This window comes from Dipodomys ordii, unplaced genomic scaffold, assembly GCF_000151885.1.
Source record: "Dipodomys ordii isolate 6190 unplaced genomic scaffold, Dord_2.0 Scaffold20, whole genome shotgun sequence".
In the NCBI taxonomy this organism is placed as follows: Eukaryota; Metazoa; Chordata; class Mammalia; order Rodentia; family Heteromyidae; genus Dipodomys; species Dipodomys ordii.
In genome coordinates, this window is record NW_012267236.1 from 8,148,605 (window position 1) to 8,167,189 (window position 18,585).

The window sequence follows — 18,585 nt, forward strand, 5'->3', positions numbered from 1 at the left end:
AGCTCAAGTGGTAGAGCGCTCGCCTTGAGCTGAAGAGCTGAGGGACAGCGCCCAGGCCCAGAGTTCAAGCCCCACGACCGACAAAAAAAAAAAGAAAAAGACACAAGTGGCAATGTGGCTTACGTGGTAGGGCATTAGCCGTGAGCAAAAAGGAGCTCAAGGACAGCACCCAAGCCCAGAGTTCAAGCCCCATGACCAGAACAACAACAACAACTCAGGCACCTACACACTTCGGTGAGTTCTCATTTATGCTCAAGCAAGGCAAACAGTGTAGGTGGCTACTTCTATGTGCCAGCTCCAACAGAAGTAGTAGTAGTAATAGTAGTAAATGGTAATAGTAGCACCTTACAATAAGAGAAACAAGTGCCAAAGAGTCATCAAGAGAAATAACCAAAGCCAAGCTTGAGACTACATGCTTGTAGTCTCAGCAACTTCAGAGGCAGAAGCAGGAGGATTGCAAGTTTGAAACCAGCCTAGACTACTTAGCAAAACTCTGTCTCAAAAAATAAAACAACAAAAGAGAACTTAAACTAGAAAATTTAGGCCAAGCCATATTTGCATAAAATTCAACCCGGGAGTTCCCTTCAGTTTAGGGGAAAGGAGAGCACTGGGGAAAAGGATGCATTTTTGTAGGGGATCAAAGATCTGTCAAGTGTCTTAGGATTTTGTTTTTTCTGCACAACAGAGCCTAGAGGAATGGGACCTGCTCAAAATCATATTAATAGTTAATGACACAACTGACATCAAAGATGAGTTTTCCAAAGCCATTGCTATTAATCCTGTAATTTTTTTTTTTTTTTGCCAGACTTAGGGCTTGAACTCTGGGCCTATGCAATGTCTGTGAGCTTCTTTTGCTCAAAGCTAGCACTCTACCACTTGCACCACAGCACTACTTCCAGCTTTTTTTGTGTATGTAGTACTGAGGAATCAAACCCAGGGCTCCATGCATGCTAGGCATGCACTCTACCACTAAACCACATTCCCAGCCCTCCTGTAATTTTTTGTTAGTACATTTTAATTGTATAGAGTGAGGGGTTTCATGGTGACATTGCTATACATGCATGTAATATAGTTTGATCAAACTCACCCCCTCTACCACTCTTTCTTGTTCGTTGATGTAAAGCACTTAGGTCTAACACCCTAGCCTGCCTGTCTGCCTTCCTTCCTTCCTTCCTTCCTACTTTTCTTTCTTTCTTCTTCCTTCGTTCTTTCTTTCTTTCTTTCTTCCTTTCTTTCTTTTTTTGTGCCAGTAGTTGGGTTTGAACTCAGTACCTGGGTGCTGTCCCTTAGCTTTATTGATCAAGACTGGTGCTCTACTAGTTGAGCCACACCTCCACTTGCAGCTTTTTGCTGGTTAATTATAGATAAGAGTCTTACCAATTTTTCTCCCTGGACTAGCTTTGAACTAAGATCCTCAATCTCAACCTCTTGAGTAGCTAGGATTACAAATGTGAGCCGCTGGACCCCTGTGCTATGATGTTGCTAAAGATGAGACGTTTCACTGAGGAACACTTCAAAGGCACACTGACACTTCCTTTGCAGAAGTGCTCAGAGAGTGCATATGTTTTCTGAAGGCTTCTACTGGGCAGGGACTCCAGGAGACAGGGGCCACTCCTCAGGGGAATGGCTGAGTTCCAAGATCTGAGGTCCCTGGGACAGGCAGGGCTGATCCCAGAGCTGGTTCCACCTTGATAAGTAATTAGACATACACAGAAGCACACCCTGTACCCCTTCCCGTTGTCCCTGGACCCCTGGCAAACAAAGCAGCTCAAAGGGTAAACTCCATAAGACAGGTAGCAACAAAGGGACAGGAAGGATGAGACCACAGAGGGCTGGAGCATTAGTTTCTGAGCTAGGAAAGCTGTAAGAGCTGTCTTGCCACTTGTTAAAGAGATGGCCTGGTCAATTTTCTCTAAATCTTCAGCTATAAAATGAGTTTGATTGATGTTTTTCTGTTCCTAGAGAAAGTGTGAGATAATGCATGGGCGGGGTGGGGGGCACTAATGTGGACCCAAAGCAGGAAGAGCTCACAAGCCTCCATTCCAATTAGCTTCAGGGCTGTGAGCCCTATAGAGTCTCTCACCAGAGTTCACCTTGAGCTGTCATGAGTCCTCACCTGAGAGAACTGATGGCCAAGGAGCAACTCTCTGCTTGGAGTATCCCATCTTATGGAAAGCCTTCATGGCACAGCAGCAATAAAGGAGAGTCCTCATCAAAAGTACAAATAAAAACCATCAAAGAGTCAGCACTGGTGACTCACGCCTGTAATCCTAGCTACTCGGGAGGCTGAGATCTGAGGATCACAGTTCAAAGCCAACCCAGGAAAATCTGTGAGACTCTTAACTCCGATAAGCCACCAGAAAACTGGAAGTGATGCTGTGGCTCAAGTGGTAGAGTGCTAGCCTTGAGCTGAAGAGCTCAGGGACAGCGCCCAGGCCCAGAGTTCAGGCCCCATAACCAACAAAAAAAAAACCACATCAAAGAGTTCAACTACTGCTGGACAGCTAGGAAGGGATTTCTTCTATGTCAGTCACCTATCTTTGTAAAAAGGACTTCTGGTAGACTGTGTTTGGGATTTAGTATAAAAAAATAGCTTGTTTTGGCTCATAAACCAGTTTATTTCTAATCTGGAGAATCCCCAGGTTTGCATGTAGTTCTAGTGAGCCCTGAAATACTGGCCACTCAAGTATCATCCGTTTGACTGTTCTAGAACAATCTCATTACTTATAACTACATTATAAACTACTTTGCATCCTTTTTTTTTATTTTAGCAATGGGTGGGATACACATGTGGTAAAATAAATCAGAAATAATTGTTGCTGACAGGCAAGTACAGAGGCTTGGATTTATTTTCCTTAATTTTCTTACCAACTGTAAACCCTTGGACAAATCACGTTATACTGCAGTCCCACACTGTCCCAGGATTGACATGGGAAGTGGCTAACACTGCTGACCAAAGCTTGGGCCTTGAGCCCAGCACAGTGGCTCATGCCTGTGATCCCCCCACGTGGGAGGTTGAGGCAGGAGGATACACAGTTCAAGGCCAGTGTGGCTACACAGCAAGGTGCTCTCCCTCTGCCTGCCTGCCTGCCTGCATGCATGCTGCCCCCTCCCCCTCTCCTGGATGTTATTAAAAGCCTCCACTCTTGTCTCGGGCTGAGTCCCCAGGCTTTCCTGGCACAGAGCACCGGCAGGCTGGCCTTGCTGTCTCACTGTGGAGATCGCAGCCCTGCAGTCTTGGCCGCAGGTTGCAATGGGCCCCTGGGGTCTCCGAGGGGCCTGGGCGCCCCTACCTGCGGTCCGTGTCCTCCTCTGGGTACTTGTCTACCACATTAATGACGTCCAGCACCACCAGCCCCACGCACAGGATCTGCTTCTCTTCCATGAGGCTGCTCGCCGCTGGGCTGACCTGGGCCTGCTGGGCTCTGCCTCCTGTAAGCCGGCCGGGTCCCCGCTCCCCAGGCTCCTCCCCAGGCTCCTCCCCGGAGGCGTACAGAGCTCCTCCCGCAAGAAGCCGCGGGCAGCTGCAGAGCGCAGATTGCGGGCCGCTGGCAACGCCTCACCTGTCAGCCCTGCGGCGCAGCCCCTCCTCCGGCCCAGCCCCTCCACCGGTGCAGCCGGGCAACCCGAGGATGCAGAGCGGAAGCGCACGGCCGCGCGCCACCTCCCGGCCTGGCCTTTGCCCGCCAGGCGACTGGCGACTCTGGACAGGAGCTGGGCCGAGGGTGGCAGCTGCAGCCACCACGCCCCCCCCCCCCCCCCGAGCGGCCTCGCGCTGGGGGCCCGCCCTGCCCGGGAGCCCGGCCCTTCCCATCCGCGAGGAGCCCTGGAGGTGGGCGGGCGTCCGGCGGCTGGGACTGAAGTCTCGGGCGCAGCGGCCCCTAGCGGACGCTGGGGGAACCGACGTGACCCGGCGGAGGACCCCGCAGGGACCCCGCATCCTGGCCCACCTGGCGACCCGCACTTCTGGGGCTAAAGAGAGTGGAAGGGGGTGGGCGCCGTGGGAGGCCCGAGGTCCCCAGACAGGCTGTCGGGTCCCGGCTGGCAGATTTTTGTCTCCTCGCGAACCTACACTGGGGCAAAATGTTAAGTTTTTGTAAAAAAAAAAAAAAGTGTCTTTATTATTCCTGAATAGTTTAGAATGACGGTGGCGTTGCGGGCCCGGCCGGGCACGCCCTGGATAGAGCCAGGGAAGTGGCCTGGAGGCCGGTGGAGGGAGGAGCAAGGGGTGCGAGGATCGAGGATCAAGGATCCAGGATCAGCTCCGGCTCCTGGAGCGAGGGTCCTGGGGCGTCCGGAGGGGCCGTGCTCAGGCCGATGGCTGGGGCTGGACTGGGGGCGCCCGGGACCCCGCGCCCGCGTGCCCCGGCGCGTGAGGAGGCCGCTCTGGGCGTCTGCAGCGCGGCGGGGCTGGTGCAGCGGCTCCCCGAGGGCTGGATGCCCGGAAAGGCTCCTGTGTGGCGGTGTGGCGGTGGAGACGATGCGGCTGGTCTACGCCCGCTCGAGCTCCAGGTCCCCGTAGAGCAGAGCTCCGCTGAAGATGGTGAGCGGCTCCTCCGAGTGCGCGAGCTGCCCCATAACCAGGTCGATACAGACGGTGTCCCCGGGCTGCAGCGGCAGGATGAGGCTGAAGACGCCCAGAGCGCCGGGGCTGGGCTGGCTCTCGGCCACCGGCTTGTTCTCCAGACCCTCGGGTTCGTAACCCCCCGAGTCGATGCGGGCCACGCCCAGGTTAGAGCGGGACAGCACCGCCTCCACTTTCTCGTGCCTGTGTCCCGTGAGCACCGCGCTCAGCAAGTAGCGGCCCGCTAGTGGCGCGGTGAACACACCTGGGGACAAGAGAGGCCATCAGGGGGAGACATGACAAGGCCTGGAAGACTTTAGGGGGCCCTCCTAGACCACAGGGGGAAGGCCTTGCACCTCTTTTGAATTAGGTGGACAACTGTAGGGGAATCGCGCCCTCCCCTCTCATTTTCCCTTCCGTGTGTGTGTGTGTGTGTGTATGTGTGTTTCCCTCTTTTAATTTTTTTTTTCCCCTGTGGATGTAGAGTTGGGAACCAAACTCAGGGCCTTATACATGCTAGGCAAATGAGCTAAATCACCAGCACCATATATATTTGTCAGTACTGGGGTTTGAACTCCCACTTGTCTAGGCTTGCCAGACAGATGCCCATCCCAACGCACTTAAAATAGACCCCAGTAAAGATCTGGGGAGGGAAATGTCCTCTTCTCACCTATTCCTTCAGCTAAAGAGCTAAAGCTGGGGTGAGGAGGAGTGAAGTAAAGGAGAGAGTAGGGGTCATTTAAACTAGAGAATGAATTCATGTTATCTGAAGAGGCAAAAATAACACTATCACAGTCCTGCTGTAGCCATTTCCCTAAGTATCCAACCCAGGAAGTACTCAACCCAGTACCTCCTTTGCTCACCTGTCTCTGGGTCATAGTAGCCTCCATCATTGAGCAGGATTCTGTCGAAGGGGACTGTGCCTGGTTCTGATCGGGGCAAACTCAAGGCAGCTGAAAATGCCACCCGGGGCACAGAGATTGCTGGTGCCCCCTCCTCTCCTGGGTTAGGGTAAGGTGGATGTTAGAATAGGTCAGTAGTCAATTTGCTGGTTACCCTCCCCTCTACCCAGGCAGCCCAGTGGTTTCCATCTTCCAGCCCTGAGTTTGGCTCTCTTTCCTCCTGAATTGAATGAGAACTTACCCTGTTCACCTTGGGGACCTGTGGGAAGAGGAAAGGGAGCAGTGAGAAGTAGGGTAGCTGTCATCAAGTCACTCAGCAAGTATCTGCTGCTGAATTAATTTCTTTCTTTCTTTCCTTCTTTTGTCAGTTGTGGGGATTGAACTCTGGGCCTGGGCACTATACCCGAACTCTTCAGCTCAAGGTGAGCACTCTACCACTTGAGCCACAACGCCACTTTTCTGGTGGTCAATTGGAGATAAGAGTCTCACAGACTTTCCTACCAGGGCTGACTTTGAACCTTGATCCTCAGATCTCAAGTCTCCTGAGTAGCTAGGATTACAGGCGTGAGCCACTGGTGCCCTGCCTTGCTGAATTTCTTTCTACTCTGCATGCTAGGTAGATTTCAAAGCTGGAATAGGGTACCAAGAAAAGGAGGAATGGGCAGGGTCTGTTTTGTTTAATTGCTGGGCTGTGAATCCTAGCCTTCAGCCTTAATCTTCAGCATACCTGTAGAACTAATATATCCAATGGCCGAATACAGCGACCATCTCAGCTCCTAGTCATTTTCTTCTCTTTCCACTGCCACACATTAGAACGCCTCAATTTCTTACCTCTTCCTCCTTTCTCTATGAAGATCAGAGAATAGAATTTCACATCTAGGGTTGCCCAAGTAGGTAGCAACTCTGGCTATATAACAAACCCACATACCTGGTGGTCCAATGGGTCCCTTTAGTCCATCCTTGCCTGGAAGGCCAGGAGGCCCAGCAGGGCCTGGGGGGCCCTGGACTCCAGGAGGTCCTGGGGGCCCAGCCTCACCCGAAGGCCCTATGGCGAGAAAATTAAGTGGAGGGAGAGTCATAAAGGGATGACAAAATTGTGTGGACATGTTGGTTTCTTTTCTTTGGGGGGGGGGTCTGGTTGTGGGGCCTGAACGCTGTCCCTCAGCTCTTCAGCTCAAGGCTAGCACTCTACCACTTGAGCCACAGCGCCACTTCCGGCTTTTTTCTTATGTGATGCTGAGGAATCGAGCCCAGGGCCTCAGGCATACAAGGCAAGCGCTCTACCACTGAGCCACCTTCCCAGCCCCACACGTTGGTTTCTGAGTGGCACCTCCACCCCCAGGTCTGAGTAGCCAGAAGAAGGGGAGGGAGTTAGGATCTTGTATCTTCTCTCTGGACATAATGACTCCTGGGAAAGTGGCTGGGGCTATAATTGGTACTTGGGAGAGCCAAGAGGAGATAAATGAGAGGAAGGAAATGAAGGAAGAAGGAAATGGCTGTCCTGCCTCCCTTTGCTCTCACCAGTGAGATCCTTCAGGCTGAGCTGCTGCAGGCGGTCTTCCAGGAGCAGCAAGGAGCTGTTGAGGGCACTGAGCCGTCTGCCCAGGCCTGCTTGTCCCCCCAGCAGCTTCTCTAGCAGGGCAGCCTGGGTCAGGGTGGAGCTGTTGGTTTCCCGTAGCCCAGCCCAGAGCCCAGCTACGTGTCTGGAAAGGCCTTCACGCAGTCCTTGCAATCCCGCAGCCACAGTGTCCAGCCGCTCACAGACTCCCTCAAGGCGACCCAATCGCCCCTCCAGGCTGGGGCACTGGCCAGCCTGTGCCTGCCCCTCCTCCAGGCCTCGGAAGCGCTCCTCACTTTCTGTAATGTGCTCTGTTGCCTCCTGTTGCAACCTGTTGATCTCAGAAATGATGCTGTCCTTGGTGGCCCCGAGGTCTGCCAGATCCGCACCCTGGCCCTCCACGGTGGTCTGCAGCTCATGCAGTGAGTCATTGAGGGAACTGAAGGTGAGAATGACCTCAGACAGCTCTCCTTGCAGGGCCTGAAGGGCTGAGCCTGAACTGCCCCCAAACACGCTGAAGCCATCCAGGGGCCCACGGCTTGGTCCTCCAACACCTGGACCAGCCCCAGGGCCCCGTGGAGGTAACAGGGGACAGGAGCAGCGCTCCACACCATCCCGAAGGCGGCCCAGCTCCTCTTGGACACCACTGCAGGCCCCACAGCCCTCATCTCCACGGGCCTGCAACAGATCCTCCAGTTGGCCCAGCTGTGTAGCTGTGAGATTCAGCCGCAGTGCGAGTTCTGAGGCTGCCTCCTCCTGTGCATCCATGCGCTCCTGGAGCTGGCTCATGACCCCTTGCAGTTTCTCCAGCAGAACTTGCTGGGCCTCTCCTGCCGCCCCTACCTTATGCAGGCCCGAGCCCACCAGCCGCAGTTGGCCCTCACTGTCCAGCACTCGACGCTCCAAGGCCCTGAGGATCTCACTGGCTGCAGAGTCCTGCTCCCCAGGGACTGCAGAACAGAGCTGCCCACATGCCTGCACAGCCCCTGCCACCTGTTCTTCCAGGAGATCCAAGCGTCCACCCAGCCCCCCACTCACATTAGCCAATAGCCCCTCCAGCTTCTCTAATCGGCCCCGGGTAGCAGGCAGCCAATGGACTAGGCCCCCGGGTTCCTTGGGCCAGCCCTCTTCCTGGTCCTCTGAGGGACCCAGGGTAGAGTTGAAGCGATCCTCCAGGCGAGAGAGGCGGGAGGCTAGGCTGGTATAGCCTGGGGGGTGACCCCCTTGCCCAGCAGCTCCTCCCAGCTCTGTTCCGCGTCGCCCGCTCAACACTGTCACCGAGCCAGCCACTACATCCAGCCTTCGCTCCAGCTCTGCCAGTCGTCGGCCCAGCTCTGGAGGGCAGCATTCCTGCAGGGGCCTGCGACCCATGGCAGGTCCCAGGAGCTGCCGCTGCCGCTCCTCCACAGCAGCCAGTGATTTCTCCAGTGCCCGCAGCCGCTCCCTGTCTTCCTGCTGCTGCTGGCGGAAGCCATCTAGCCCGGCCAGGCACACAGAGCAGGATTCCTGCAGCCGCCGCTCCAGCTGCCTGAGTAGCTCCTCACTGGGGCCAGCTGGGGCTGGAACTGGGACTCTGCCTTCTCCACCACTACCACCATTGTGATGGTTGTTGAGGTGGCCCAGCTCTTGGTCATGGGTGGAGACACGGTTGTCAAGCAGTTGCAGTTGGTGCTGGATCTCATTGAGGGTTTCGTGCACGCCAGGACGGGCAGCTGCATCTGCTGGCTGCTGCCTCCCATTGAAGGCTGTCTCCACGGCCCGCTGCACGTCTTCTGCCAGGCGCCCACTCAGCCCCTGCAGGACACCCTGAAGGCCTTGCATCTCCTTGGTCAGGCTCTGCACCTGCTGCTCCAGCTGCTGCACTTTCTCCGACTCCCCAGGACCTGAAGAGAGGAAAAGGAAGAGCACAGAGGGGCTGAACCTCAGAGCTCAGTGTCTACCTCCTAGGCCCTGCTTACCCTAACCTGGGGCTCAGGTAGAGTGCTTGCCTAGCATGCATGAAGCCCAGGGGTCAATTTCTCTGTACCACATAAGCAGAAAAAGCTGGAAGAGGCGCTGTGGCTCAATTAGTAGAGTTCTAGCCTTGAGTATAGAGAGGTTCAGGGACAGTGCCCAGGCCCTGAGTTCAAGCCTCAGGACTGGCAAAAAAAAAATACCCTACCTCTGGCAAAAGTCAGAGGCTTCATTGCCCCTACCTCCCCTTTGGATGATTTGGGCAAGAAAAGAAGAAAGAAAATTCCATTCACTGAATTCCTCTAGGCCAGATTTGGATTATGGCTCCATATTCCTTCCAACAGATTCTCCCCAGGAAGATACTCTTAACTCTTCCCTTTTTTTTTTTTTTGGCCAGTCCTGGGGCTTGAACTCAGGGCCTGGGTGCTGTCCCTGAGCTTCTCTGTGCTCAAGGGTAGCACTGTACCATTTGAGCCATAGCACCACTTCCCCACTCCTGGCCTTCCCTCCTCCCCTCTCCCCCTCCCCATTTATGTGGTACTGAGGAATTGAACCACTAAGCCACATTCCCAGCCAACTCTTTCTTCCCATTTGATGGCTTGAGAAACAGAGAACCAAAAGAATGAACCAGCTGGTTAATTGTAACAAATGGCAAAGCCAAATTTCAAATCCAGATTATCTGTCTTGCCATCAAGCCTGTTCTACTTGTCCACAGTGTCTCTTAACTTTATGGATATTGTCATTTCATCTGGGAAATGAAATGGCGCTATCTGCTATCATGGGACTATCGAATGACACAAAATGGGAGGCACTCGGGACACCACACAGTAGCAATGGCTGAGCACACTTCCCTACAACACCACGGGGACAAACAAGAGCTCGGTGACACGCCTGCTGGGATTCTGGCTGGATGGTTAGAATCAGCCAGAAGTTCCTGTTTCCCTAATTATAGTACGGCTATCTCTTTGTCAGAAAAACAGCACATCCGGTGTGCCTTTTGTACACAAGGGAGTGAAGACAAGCAAGGACTGCTGCATTCTGGGACCTGCAGTCTCCAGAGGCCATGGAGGGGTCTGGGATCTGTAGTCAGATGCAGTGCATGCTAGGACTTGTAGTCTCCACTGTTTTCTCCATAGACAGAGCTTCCCAAAGGAATTCCTTCCTTCTGCAGCTGTGCCCAGCTAGGAAGGATCTTGGCCACATGTGGGCGTGTGTGAGCACATTCTCTTTCTGCCTCTTTCCCCATCTGGTCTGTCTTTCTGACTTTCCTACTCTCATTCTGCCTGACAGCCATGTGTGCGTGCACGCGCGCGCGCTTACACACACACACACACACGCATACACATACACACACTGCAATCTCAGGATCTCATTAACTGGCTCTCTCTTCCCTCTGATTTAGCATGTAATGGTTTTCCCTTAGCAGTTTGGCCCCCAGATTTTCTACCCAGGATCCCTACTCCTTTCCAGCCGCTCCCACACTCACCTTCTCCCCCTAGTCCACTGAGATGGCTGCCCGCACTGGAGCCAGAGAGATTGGGGCGGGCAGGACGGGGCCTGGGGTGTGGGGTAGAGAGTGCAGGCCCCAGTGCTGAGGCAAGACCTTCTCCACAGTCATCACCCCTATACCCTTGACAGCACCGCCATTCCATATCTGTCACTGTCTTGTAGGCCACACGGTAGCGAGGACGGAAGAAGTTCCTATACCTGGCAAAGGTAAAGGGGGGAGTCTATTCTCTCTATGCTGTTAGTGATCCTGGTCCCTATCCTCAGAGATCAGCAGCTGCTGAGGAGCAATGACTGTATTTCATGCTGGGTCCCCCTTTCTGGCCAGTATGTGGCCTTGCTCAGTTGACAGCTGTCAGCTTTTTGTCCAAGAGTCAAATCTCTGCTCCTTCTCCCCTTGTCATATGCAGGAACCTTGAGCTCCTGACCTGTCCCAGAGAAGGCTGAGGGCCAGAGGCAAGGGAATTGTGCCTTCAATATCCCACCAGCCAAGCTGCTGCCCTGGCATCTCCTCAAAATGGCTCTGACTGCAGCCATGTCATCTCCCCTCATATCAGCTTTGTACAAACTCCCTGCATGGCCACCAGCCTACTGCCCTTGCGATTTCCCACCAAGTTCCCATTTCCCCATGCTGGGGGCTCACGTGATGCTTCCGGGACATTGGGGCTGGCCCCAGCTGCAGGGTTGGTAGTCTGACTTGATGAAACTTTCTACTCCATCTTCAAGGACACAGCTCACAGTCCGGGTCACCACATAAGCACACCAGTTCCTGTAGACACAATCCTATGTGGGCCAAAGGACCAGAGATACACGCCCCAGACCAGGATTCAGAGGTTACCAGAGTGTCTTGACAAAGGGCCTCTGGGGACCAGTGAGAACCAGGGCTCGGGCAGGGGCAGCCCTCACCCCCCACGCCTTCCTGTTTAGCCATAGCAGGGGGGGGGAGTAGAGAATGGAAAACCATAACTGAAAGAAGTCAGTACTCATGGATGTAGTCTTGGCTACTTCTAAAGTCACACAAATGCTTGTCCCAACTGGTCATACTATGTGTACATTGGCCAGCTGGGTATCTGCATACGATCCCCTGGATATAGACCTCCTACCGCACAGAGAGGACAGAGCAGGCCAGAGTATGGTCAGGGTTAAGTAGAGAATAAACCACTGATGAGCTCTGCCCCTCTTGGGGTTTGAGCGCTGCCCTCTTGGCCCCATTCAAGCTGGCCCTTGATCCACAGCTGGGGAGCAGACCAGGAGTGGTGTTAGAATTACAGGATCACTGCATAGGCCAAGGAAGCCCTGAAGATCCAGGGCTGGCATACAGCTGGCACCAGACAGGAAGGCCTGGCCCATTTCTATGAGAGTCTTTTCCCTGGGCCCTCAAAATGCAGGTCCTCATAGGGAGGTGGTGGGGGCTGGTCCTCCTCCCACCATAGATCACCTGGGCTCTGGAACACACCCTACAAGAAGATAGGCATGTGAGGGGCCCTTGATGGGTTGGTTTTGTCTCTCCCCTCTTTCTTGCATTAAAAGTACAGCCAAGGAAGGTACCCAGCACACCCATACATCTTCCCGCCCCCCTCCACCCTGGGCTGGGACACCCTCTTACCTGTGGCGGCTGGCGGGCCGGGGAGCGTTCTGGGCCTGGGGCCTCCCAGGGCTGAGGGCCCCGTTGCCCCCTGTGTAGAGGCTGTAACCTCGAGGAGGGTAGCTGGCAGCTTTGGTGGCTGCAGTCAGCAGGCAGCAGAGGTAGCAGCTCCAGAGGGTGCTGGGGGCCATGGTGGGGGGCTCCTTTCAGCTCTCAGAGGCACATCCCGACCTGACAATTAGTGCCTCTGCCTGGCCCTGGGGGATGCCGCTGCTCCCAGGCTCCACGGGACAGCACGCTGGGCCGGCCCTGTGCCCCCGCAGGAAGCCAAGGCCGGCAGCCCCCAGCCACACAGGCCCAGCCACACGCCTCCTCCTTGGCTGCCAGGCCTGACCCCTCTCCCCCTCCTCTTTCCTTCTCAGACTCCTGTCTGTCCCTCCCTCGGTTCCTTCCGCTCTCCTCTTCTGCACTTCTGAGGGGAGTCTGTTCTCTGGGCCCCTGGCCTCCTGCGCCTGGTCCCTGCCCTTCTCAGATGCTGCTTCCTGAGCCTCCACCCCCCCTGGCCCCAGCTGGCCCTCCTCTGGTCTCCCTGCCCTTTTCCCTGATGACCAGATCCTGGGGGGTGACAAGCTTTACCCCTGTGGCCGTTCAGAGGCACAAGAGTGACTATGAGGCGGGCCAGCCTCCTCCCTCCTCTCTCATTCCCCTCCCTTCCCCCCCTGTCTGGCTGGCGGTCCAGCCTCCCCCTTCCTCCCCCCACCTCTCCAACCATCGTGCGCCACATCTGCTTCTTGTTAACTCCGGGAGAGAGAGAAAGAGAGAGAGAGAGAGAAAGAAGAGAGAGAGAGGGAAAAAAGGAAAAACAGAAATGTGGAGTTGCTGCAGGGCTTGGGGCCAGGCTCTCAGACAGGACACATGGAGCCAGGGCCAGAGCTGGACAGGAGGCCCAGGACTGGTGACTAGGACCAGGAATAGGAGTTAGAGTCCCAGCTCTCCTGGGCCAGGACAGCCTCCCATGGGAAAGGATGGGGAAGGAGGGAGGGAGCCAAGGGGAAAGCAGGAGGCAAGACTATATAGGGGAGAATGAATGTACAGGGCTCAGCAGGACCTCCCTCTCTATCTGGTCCAGATGCCTCTTTTAGAGATGTGAACACTAAGGCCCCAAGTGGGAAAGTAACTTGTTCAGGGTTACACAGAAAGTCAATGTCCTCTAATGTACAAATCAAGCAACTCTAAACACCCAGGTCAGTGACTCAGGAGAAACAAGTCAGAGAGAAGAGACAGCAGTTCCCATGGGGGTAGGGAAAAGATGGAGTCCACCGAGGCAGGCAGGAAATCCAGAGAACACAGAAAAGGAAGAAAGGAATCAGGAAATGGGGTGGGGTGGTAGTGATAAGTTAGGTCCTTTTACTCCCTGGCCTAAGGGCCAGTCCCCTCTCTTCAACAGGCCAGGAGCCCTCAGCTTGGCATGAAAGCTCCTGGTAAGATGTCTGACCTGCAAGCCTGGCCTCCTCTTCCAGCTGTGCTCTGAACCAGGCTTTCCCAAGTGGGAGAAGAGGTATTAGATGGAGGGGAGACACGAAGGTGCTGGGCACTGTGATGGTGCTTCTGTCACAAAGTCATATCGAAGACTCAGGTACTGCCAACTAAGAAACAAGTCAGAGAATAGAACACAGTCCCTAAGCGGAGAAGAACCACCAGAAAGCAGGACAGATCAACTGCCAAGAGACCAAGACAAAGGGATGATGTGTGTTCTGGCTAAGAGGAGGGGAGAAACAGCTGGCTGCTGGGGTAGTCAGAGAAGAGCTGCCGGAAAAGACAGAAGTTGAACAGCGCTGGGTGGCAGGGAGGAAGCAAAAAATAGAGACCTAGGAAGGGCAGAGATTTCTGTCAGGGAATATGGCCTACCTGTTTCCTTCTTTACAATACAGAGATAATAGGAGTAGCCTTTATCCTAGCTTTGTGAAGATTAAGTAAGCTAATATATGTGAAACATTTTAAACAGTACTTGGAATATGATAAATGTTCAAGTTATGTTAGCTTTTCTGTGCATCAGGAACAAGTAGGGAAAAAATCGAGAGGCAGATTATGAGCAAATTAGGGAAAGGCTCAAGTGACAGATAATGAGATTGGATTGTAAGGTTTTAGAGTAGAGAAGCACAGGTATACACAGAAAAGACTCAAAAGATCTGACACTGATTGCTCACACCTGTAATCCTAGCTACTCAGGAGGCTGAGCTCTGAGGATTGTGGTTTCCTGCCCAGGCAGGAAAGTTTGTGAGACTCTTATCTCCAATTAACTACCCAAAAGCTGGAAATGGAGCTGTGGCTCAAGTGGTAGAGCACTAGGCTTTGAGCAAAAATGCTCAGGGAGAAAATCCAGGCCCTGAGTTCAAGCTCCAGGACCAACAAAAAGAAAGGAAGGAAAGGAAATGAAAGGGGACAGGAAAAGAAAGGAGAAAGGGGAAAGGAGAAAGTGGCAGGAAAGGGGGAAATAGAAAGGGGAACGAGGAAAGAGAAGGAAAGGAAAGGAGGTGCCGGCAATCAATGGACAGAGTATCAGGGACCAAAGACTATAGTCTCACACCAACTAGCATTGTAATTTTGAGCAAATCCCATGCCATCATTGGAAGCTTGCTCATTGTCTAGGACCCCTTCCAAATTCTACATTGCAAAATGATACGGACAAGCTTGGATGGTAATAATGGCCATGAGGAAAAAAAGAGGAGGTTGTGATTGCTTGGTGACTGTGTAGGTAGTAAGGGACCAGATGGAAAGACACACCAGAGAAGATTCCAGGGTTTGAGCCAGGATGGGGTGGTAGAAAAGAGAAGCAAGTTTTTGTTTTGAGGTCTTAGGATCTGAACTTAGGGCTTCATGCTGTGCTTGCTATGCAGACATTCTACTACTTGAGCCATGTCCCCAACCCAAGAGGAGAGTAAGCTGGAAAAAAATATATCCATAAGATGTTTAGAAATGAGGATCTGGATTCTAGGAACCCCTTATAAAATGATCTTTAGAATAGATGCTACCAAATCTTCAGCATGACTGTGAGTGATCTGCCTCTGTGTCTGATGACCCAGAATATGACCCTGATGGCTGGAAGAAATGTTTGTGCAAAGTCAGGGTGGTGAAAATAAACACCAGAACCAAGAGAAGTAGAAATTTGTGCCCGTGCCTTACAAGCCTAGGGACCAGCACAAAGGGAGATTTAAAAGAAATGTTCACAGGGGATCCTATCTCAAGAATCTGTCTGTGGAGGCTAGCATCTTTGTCCCTGACGCTGGCAGAGAGCCTGTCCACTTCCCTTCCAGATTGCTCTGGCTGCTGTTATAGGTTTTCTTTTCTATTCTTCATCTTCTCTCCCTTCGGGGCCCTCTGGCAACCTAAACAACAACAACAAACATCTCAACCATCTTGTCACTGCCCTATTACTACTCATTTCCTCTTCTGTCCCTGGAGTTAAAAAAATGTTATAATAGTTTAATTATGTCAACTCAAAAATGCTGGCTTTGAAATAATTCCAGTAGGTTGCATTTCATTTAGCCTCGTAATTAGGAGCCAAGACTAGAAGCTGAAATAAATATCTGCGAGATTACAAATAAATCAGTGGCTCCTGGGTCACTGGGGAGAACAATTCCCACTGCTGGCCTGGTGATGGGAAAGCAGGCTTCAATGGAAATTAAGGCTGGAAAGGATGCAGCGGTGGTAGTGAAGGTGGCAGTGGTATTATGGTGGTGGCACACATTTCCAGCCACAAATTTCTAAAAGCAACTGGAAATAACTGCGGACACCAAAAAAGGTTAAGTTGCTGGAACACTGGAGCAGGGCCTATTTAAAACTTCTCCCAAATTGGGATTTCCAAGAATCTCATGCCAGTGAGAAATCTTGCCATACTAGACAACTAACTCATTCATTTTAACTATCACAGACTGAACTCTGAGTTCAGTGTTTTCAGGGACAGGACAGTAGGGGGCACCAGCAATGTCTAGCACTCCTGTCAAAAGATTGAATGTAGGGAAGAGAAGGGGAATCATGAATTGGACTTATGTCAACCAAGATGGGAATTCAAACTTGTAAAGAGTCTTGAGCCAGGTGCCTGTGGCTCTGTAATCCTAGATACTCAGGAGACTGAGATCTGAGGATCACAGTTCAAAGCCAGCCCATGCAGGAAAAGTCCATGAGACTTATGGCCCAGAGAACCGGAAGTGGTGCTGTGGCTCAAATGGTAGAGCACTAGCCTTTAGCAAAGTACTCAGGGACAGTGCCTAAGCCCAGAGTTCATAAAAAAAAAAAAAAAAAGAGTCTTGAGTCAAAGTCCACTGCTTCCCAAATGCATACATTTTCCCCCTTTCAACCTTTCTACCAGGCACAATATTTTAGGAGCATGGACTTGGTCCAGTCTCTTTCTCCAGGTCTTGCAGATTCCAAACGCTGAAGCCTAACCCTAACCTTTTGTCCTTTCCTTGAAAACATCACATGAATCAGAGATTAAGCTCTAGTGTCCCTTCCAATCTCCCTTCTCAACTTCCTTCAAGATGCAGTTTTGCCTGTCTTATTTCCCATATCATTTCTATCAGTTTGTTTTTCTGTTGTCCTTAGTTCAGTTCAAGATACCATTTTTTTATTTTCTCTTCCAAGCACTAAGCCAAATGATCCATTCAAGGCTGATAAAGATTTGCTGACCTAGATACAGGAAGTGCTGGAAGGTGAAGAACATTTCTGGGTGGTTTTAAAATAAATCATTTCTCTCTTTTCTTAGACTCTAGGCTTTCTCTCTTCTCCTGGACTTTAGAACAACCTATTGTGTCCATCGTCCCAAATGGAATATAGAATGGAGGTGAGAACAAGTTAAGCTGACTTTAATCCGTGGTAGACCCTTGGCAAGATTACCCTCCAGGACTCAGGTTTTTCTTTATAAAATGAGGTATTAGTGGCTCATACCTATAATCCTAGCCATTCAGATGGCTGAAATCTGAGGATCATGGTTCAGAGACAACCTGGGAAGATATATCTGAGAGATTCTTATCTCCAATTAATCGGCAGAAAGCTGGAAGTGGAGGTGTGGTTCAAATGGAAGAGTGCTAGCCTTGAACCGAAAAGCCAAGTGAGACCACAAGGACCTGAGTTCAAGCCCCAGCATGATTGTGTAGGAGTGCGTGCATGTGTGCATGTGCGTGCACACACACACACACACACACACACACACACACCTTGACGATGCCCTTCAGCTGTGGTTGTCTGCTAGTAATCTAGCTTAGGACAGCATTGGAAATCTGAAGCACTTCTAAAGGCTTTCTTTCATGTCGTCTGTAGGTAGAAAGTTTACCTTCCGTGGTAGCCTAGAAGAATTGCTTATTTTTAAAAAGGAAAGTCTAGTTCTGATTCAATAGACCCAAGTGTCTGGTTGACTTGGATCTGCTTCAGATTTCCAGGAGGCAGGAAGCATAATGATGTGTAATCCTTTAGGATCTACACCTGCCTTCTCCCAGAGAAGAGCTGGGAACACACAAGCTCACTGAGGCTGCATGGGAAGTGTGTCTGGGTTTCACCGTTATGTGGAGGACGTTATGTGGGTTGGGGATTCTAACCATGAAACTTCTGGGAAATGGTGAGGGAAAGGGGAGTTGTGAGGGGAGGCCAAAGGAACCACACACTATTCAAGGCGGGACTTGAGTTAGGAGCCACCCCCCTGAAAGGGGGCGGGGTTATGCTCAGACACAAACAGTTCACGTCTGGTCTCAGGCCGGAGAAACCCACTTTGAGATGGTTTAATCACAGCCCTCTGTACGCACAGGAGGTAGGCTGGTCTCCCGTCCCAGCTGTTCCAGCCCCACAGCAGCTCCTGTAGAGTTTTCTTTGGCTCGGAGAAGCAGAGGACTCCCCTAAGCGCTGGTTCCCCCCGCCCCCCCCAACCCAACTGGCTTCCATTACCCCTGACAGCTCCGGAGCCACAGCTTAGCCCCCCAGGCCTGTCTGGCTGCTGGCCGTTCCCTTTTATGGTGAAGCTGAGAGAAAGCAAAGAGTGACGGCGGGACGGGCGGGGGAGGGGGTTCTGGCGGGCCCGGACTGTAGCGAAGTACCTCGCCCTTTACCAGAGACCCCGTCGGACGAACCGCAGCCCTCTCTTCTTTCTCCGCCCTGAATCCACCCCCCTCGTGTGTCCCGGCCTTTCCTCCCTTGGTCCCTCCCTCACATGGGCGGGGGCGGGGGCGGGAGGGGGAGTGGGGGTGATTTCCCACTTGGCCGAGGCCCCACCGCTTGGGTTTGGATTCCGGGAGAGTCCACCCTATTTCCCGCGCCCTTCTCTAGGAGCGGGGTACAGGCAGAGAGCCTGCTTAAGGCAGGTACTATCCGTCCGAACGGCGAACGGCTGGCTGGCAGTGGCGAAGGAGCCCTGGCATTGCCAGCCCTGTCCAACCCCGTCCTCACCGCTGGAGCGACCATAAGGGCAGGACCCAAAGGAAGCACCTGGCTGGGCTGGGCCGGGAAGCTAAGGGGGTGGAGAGGGGGGTCG

At 52.8% G+C, this 18,585-nt stretch overlaps 2 protein-coding genes across 3 annotated transcripts in view; both read right to left on the bottom strand.

The window, feature by feature from the left end:
• Khk (ketohexokinase (fructokinase)) overlaps positions 1-3,484 on the bottom strand; it is a 13,466-nt gene extending 9,982 nt beyond the window's left edge. Inside the window, exon 1 of one of the 2 annotated variants that reach the window (XM_013013762.1) lies at positions 3,294-3,484. In XM_013013762.1, the coding sequence (XP_012869216.1) occupies positions 3,294-3,385 (92 nt within the window). In that variant the 5' untranslated portion in view covers positions 3,386-3,484. The remainder of the gene's footprint in view (positions 1-3,293) is intronic. The other variant, XM_013013761.1, reaches the window with a different exon arrangement.
• Positions 3,485-4,122: 638 nt separating this feature from the next.
• Emilin1 (elastin microfibril interfacer 1) lies at positions 4,123-12,707 on the bottom strand. Its single transcript, XM_013013807.1, has 8 exons — positions 12,090-12,707; positions 11,127-11,252; positions 10,464-10,684; positions 6,988-8,907; positions 6,395-6,511; positions 5,708-5,725; positions 5,428-5,565; positions 4,123-4,829 (listed from the first exon to the last, which is right to left on the bottom strand). The coding sequence occupies exons 1-8, from the start codon at positions 12,257-12,259 to the stop codon at positions 4,492-4,494; spliced, it is 3,048 nt and encodes a 1,015-aa protein (XP_012869261.1). The 5' UTR covers positions 12,260-12,707; the 3' UTR covers positions 4,123-4,491.
• Positions 12,708-18,585: the final 5,878 nt, after the last annotated feature.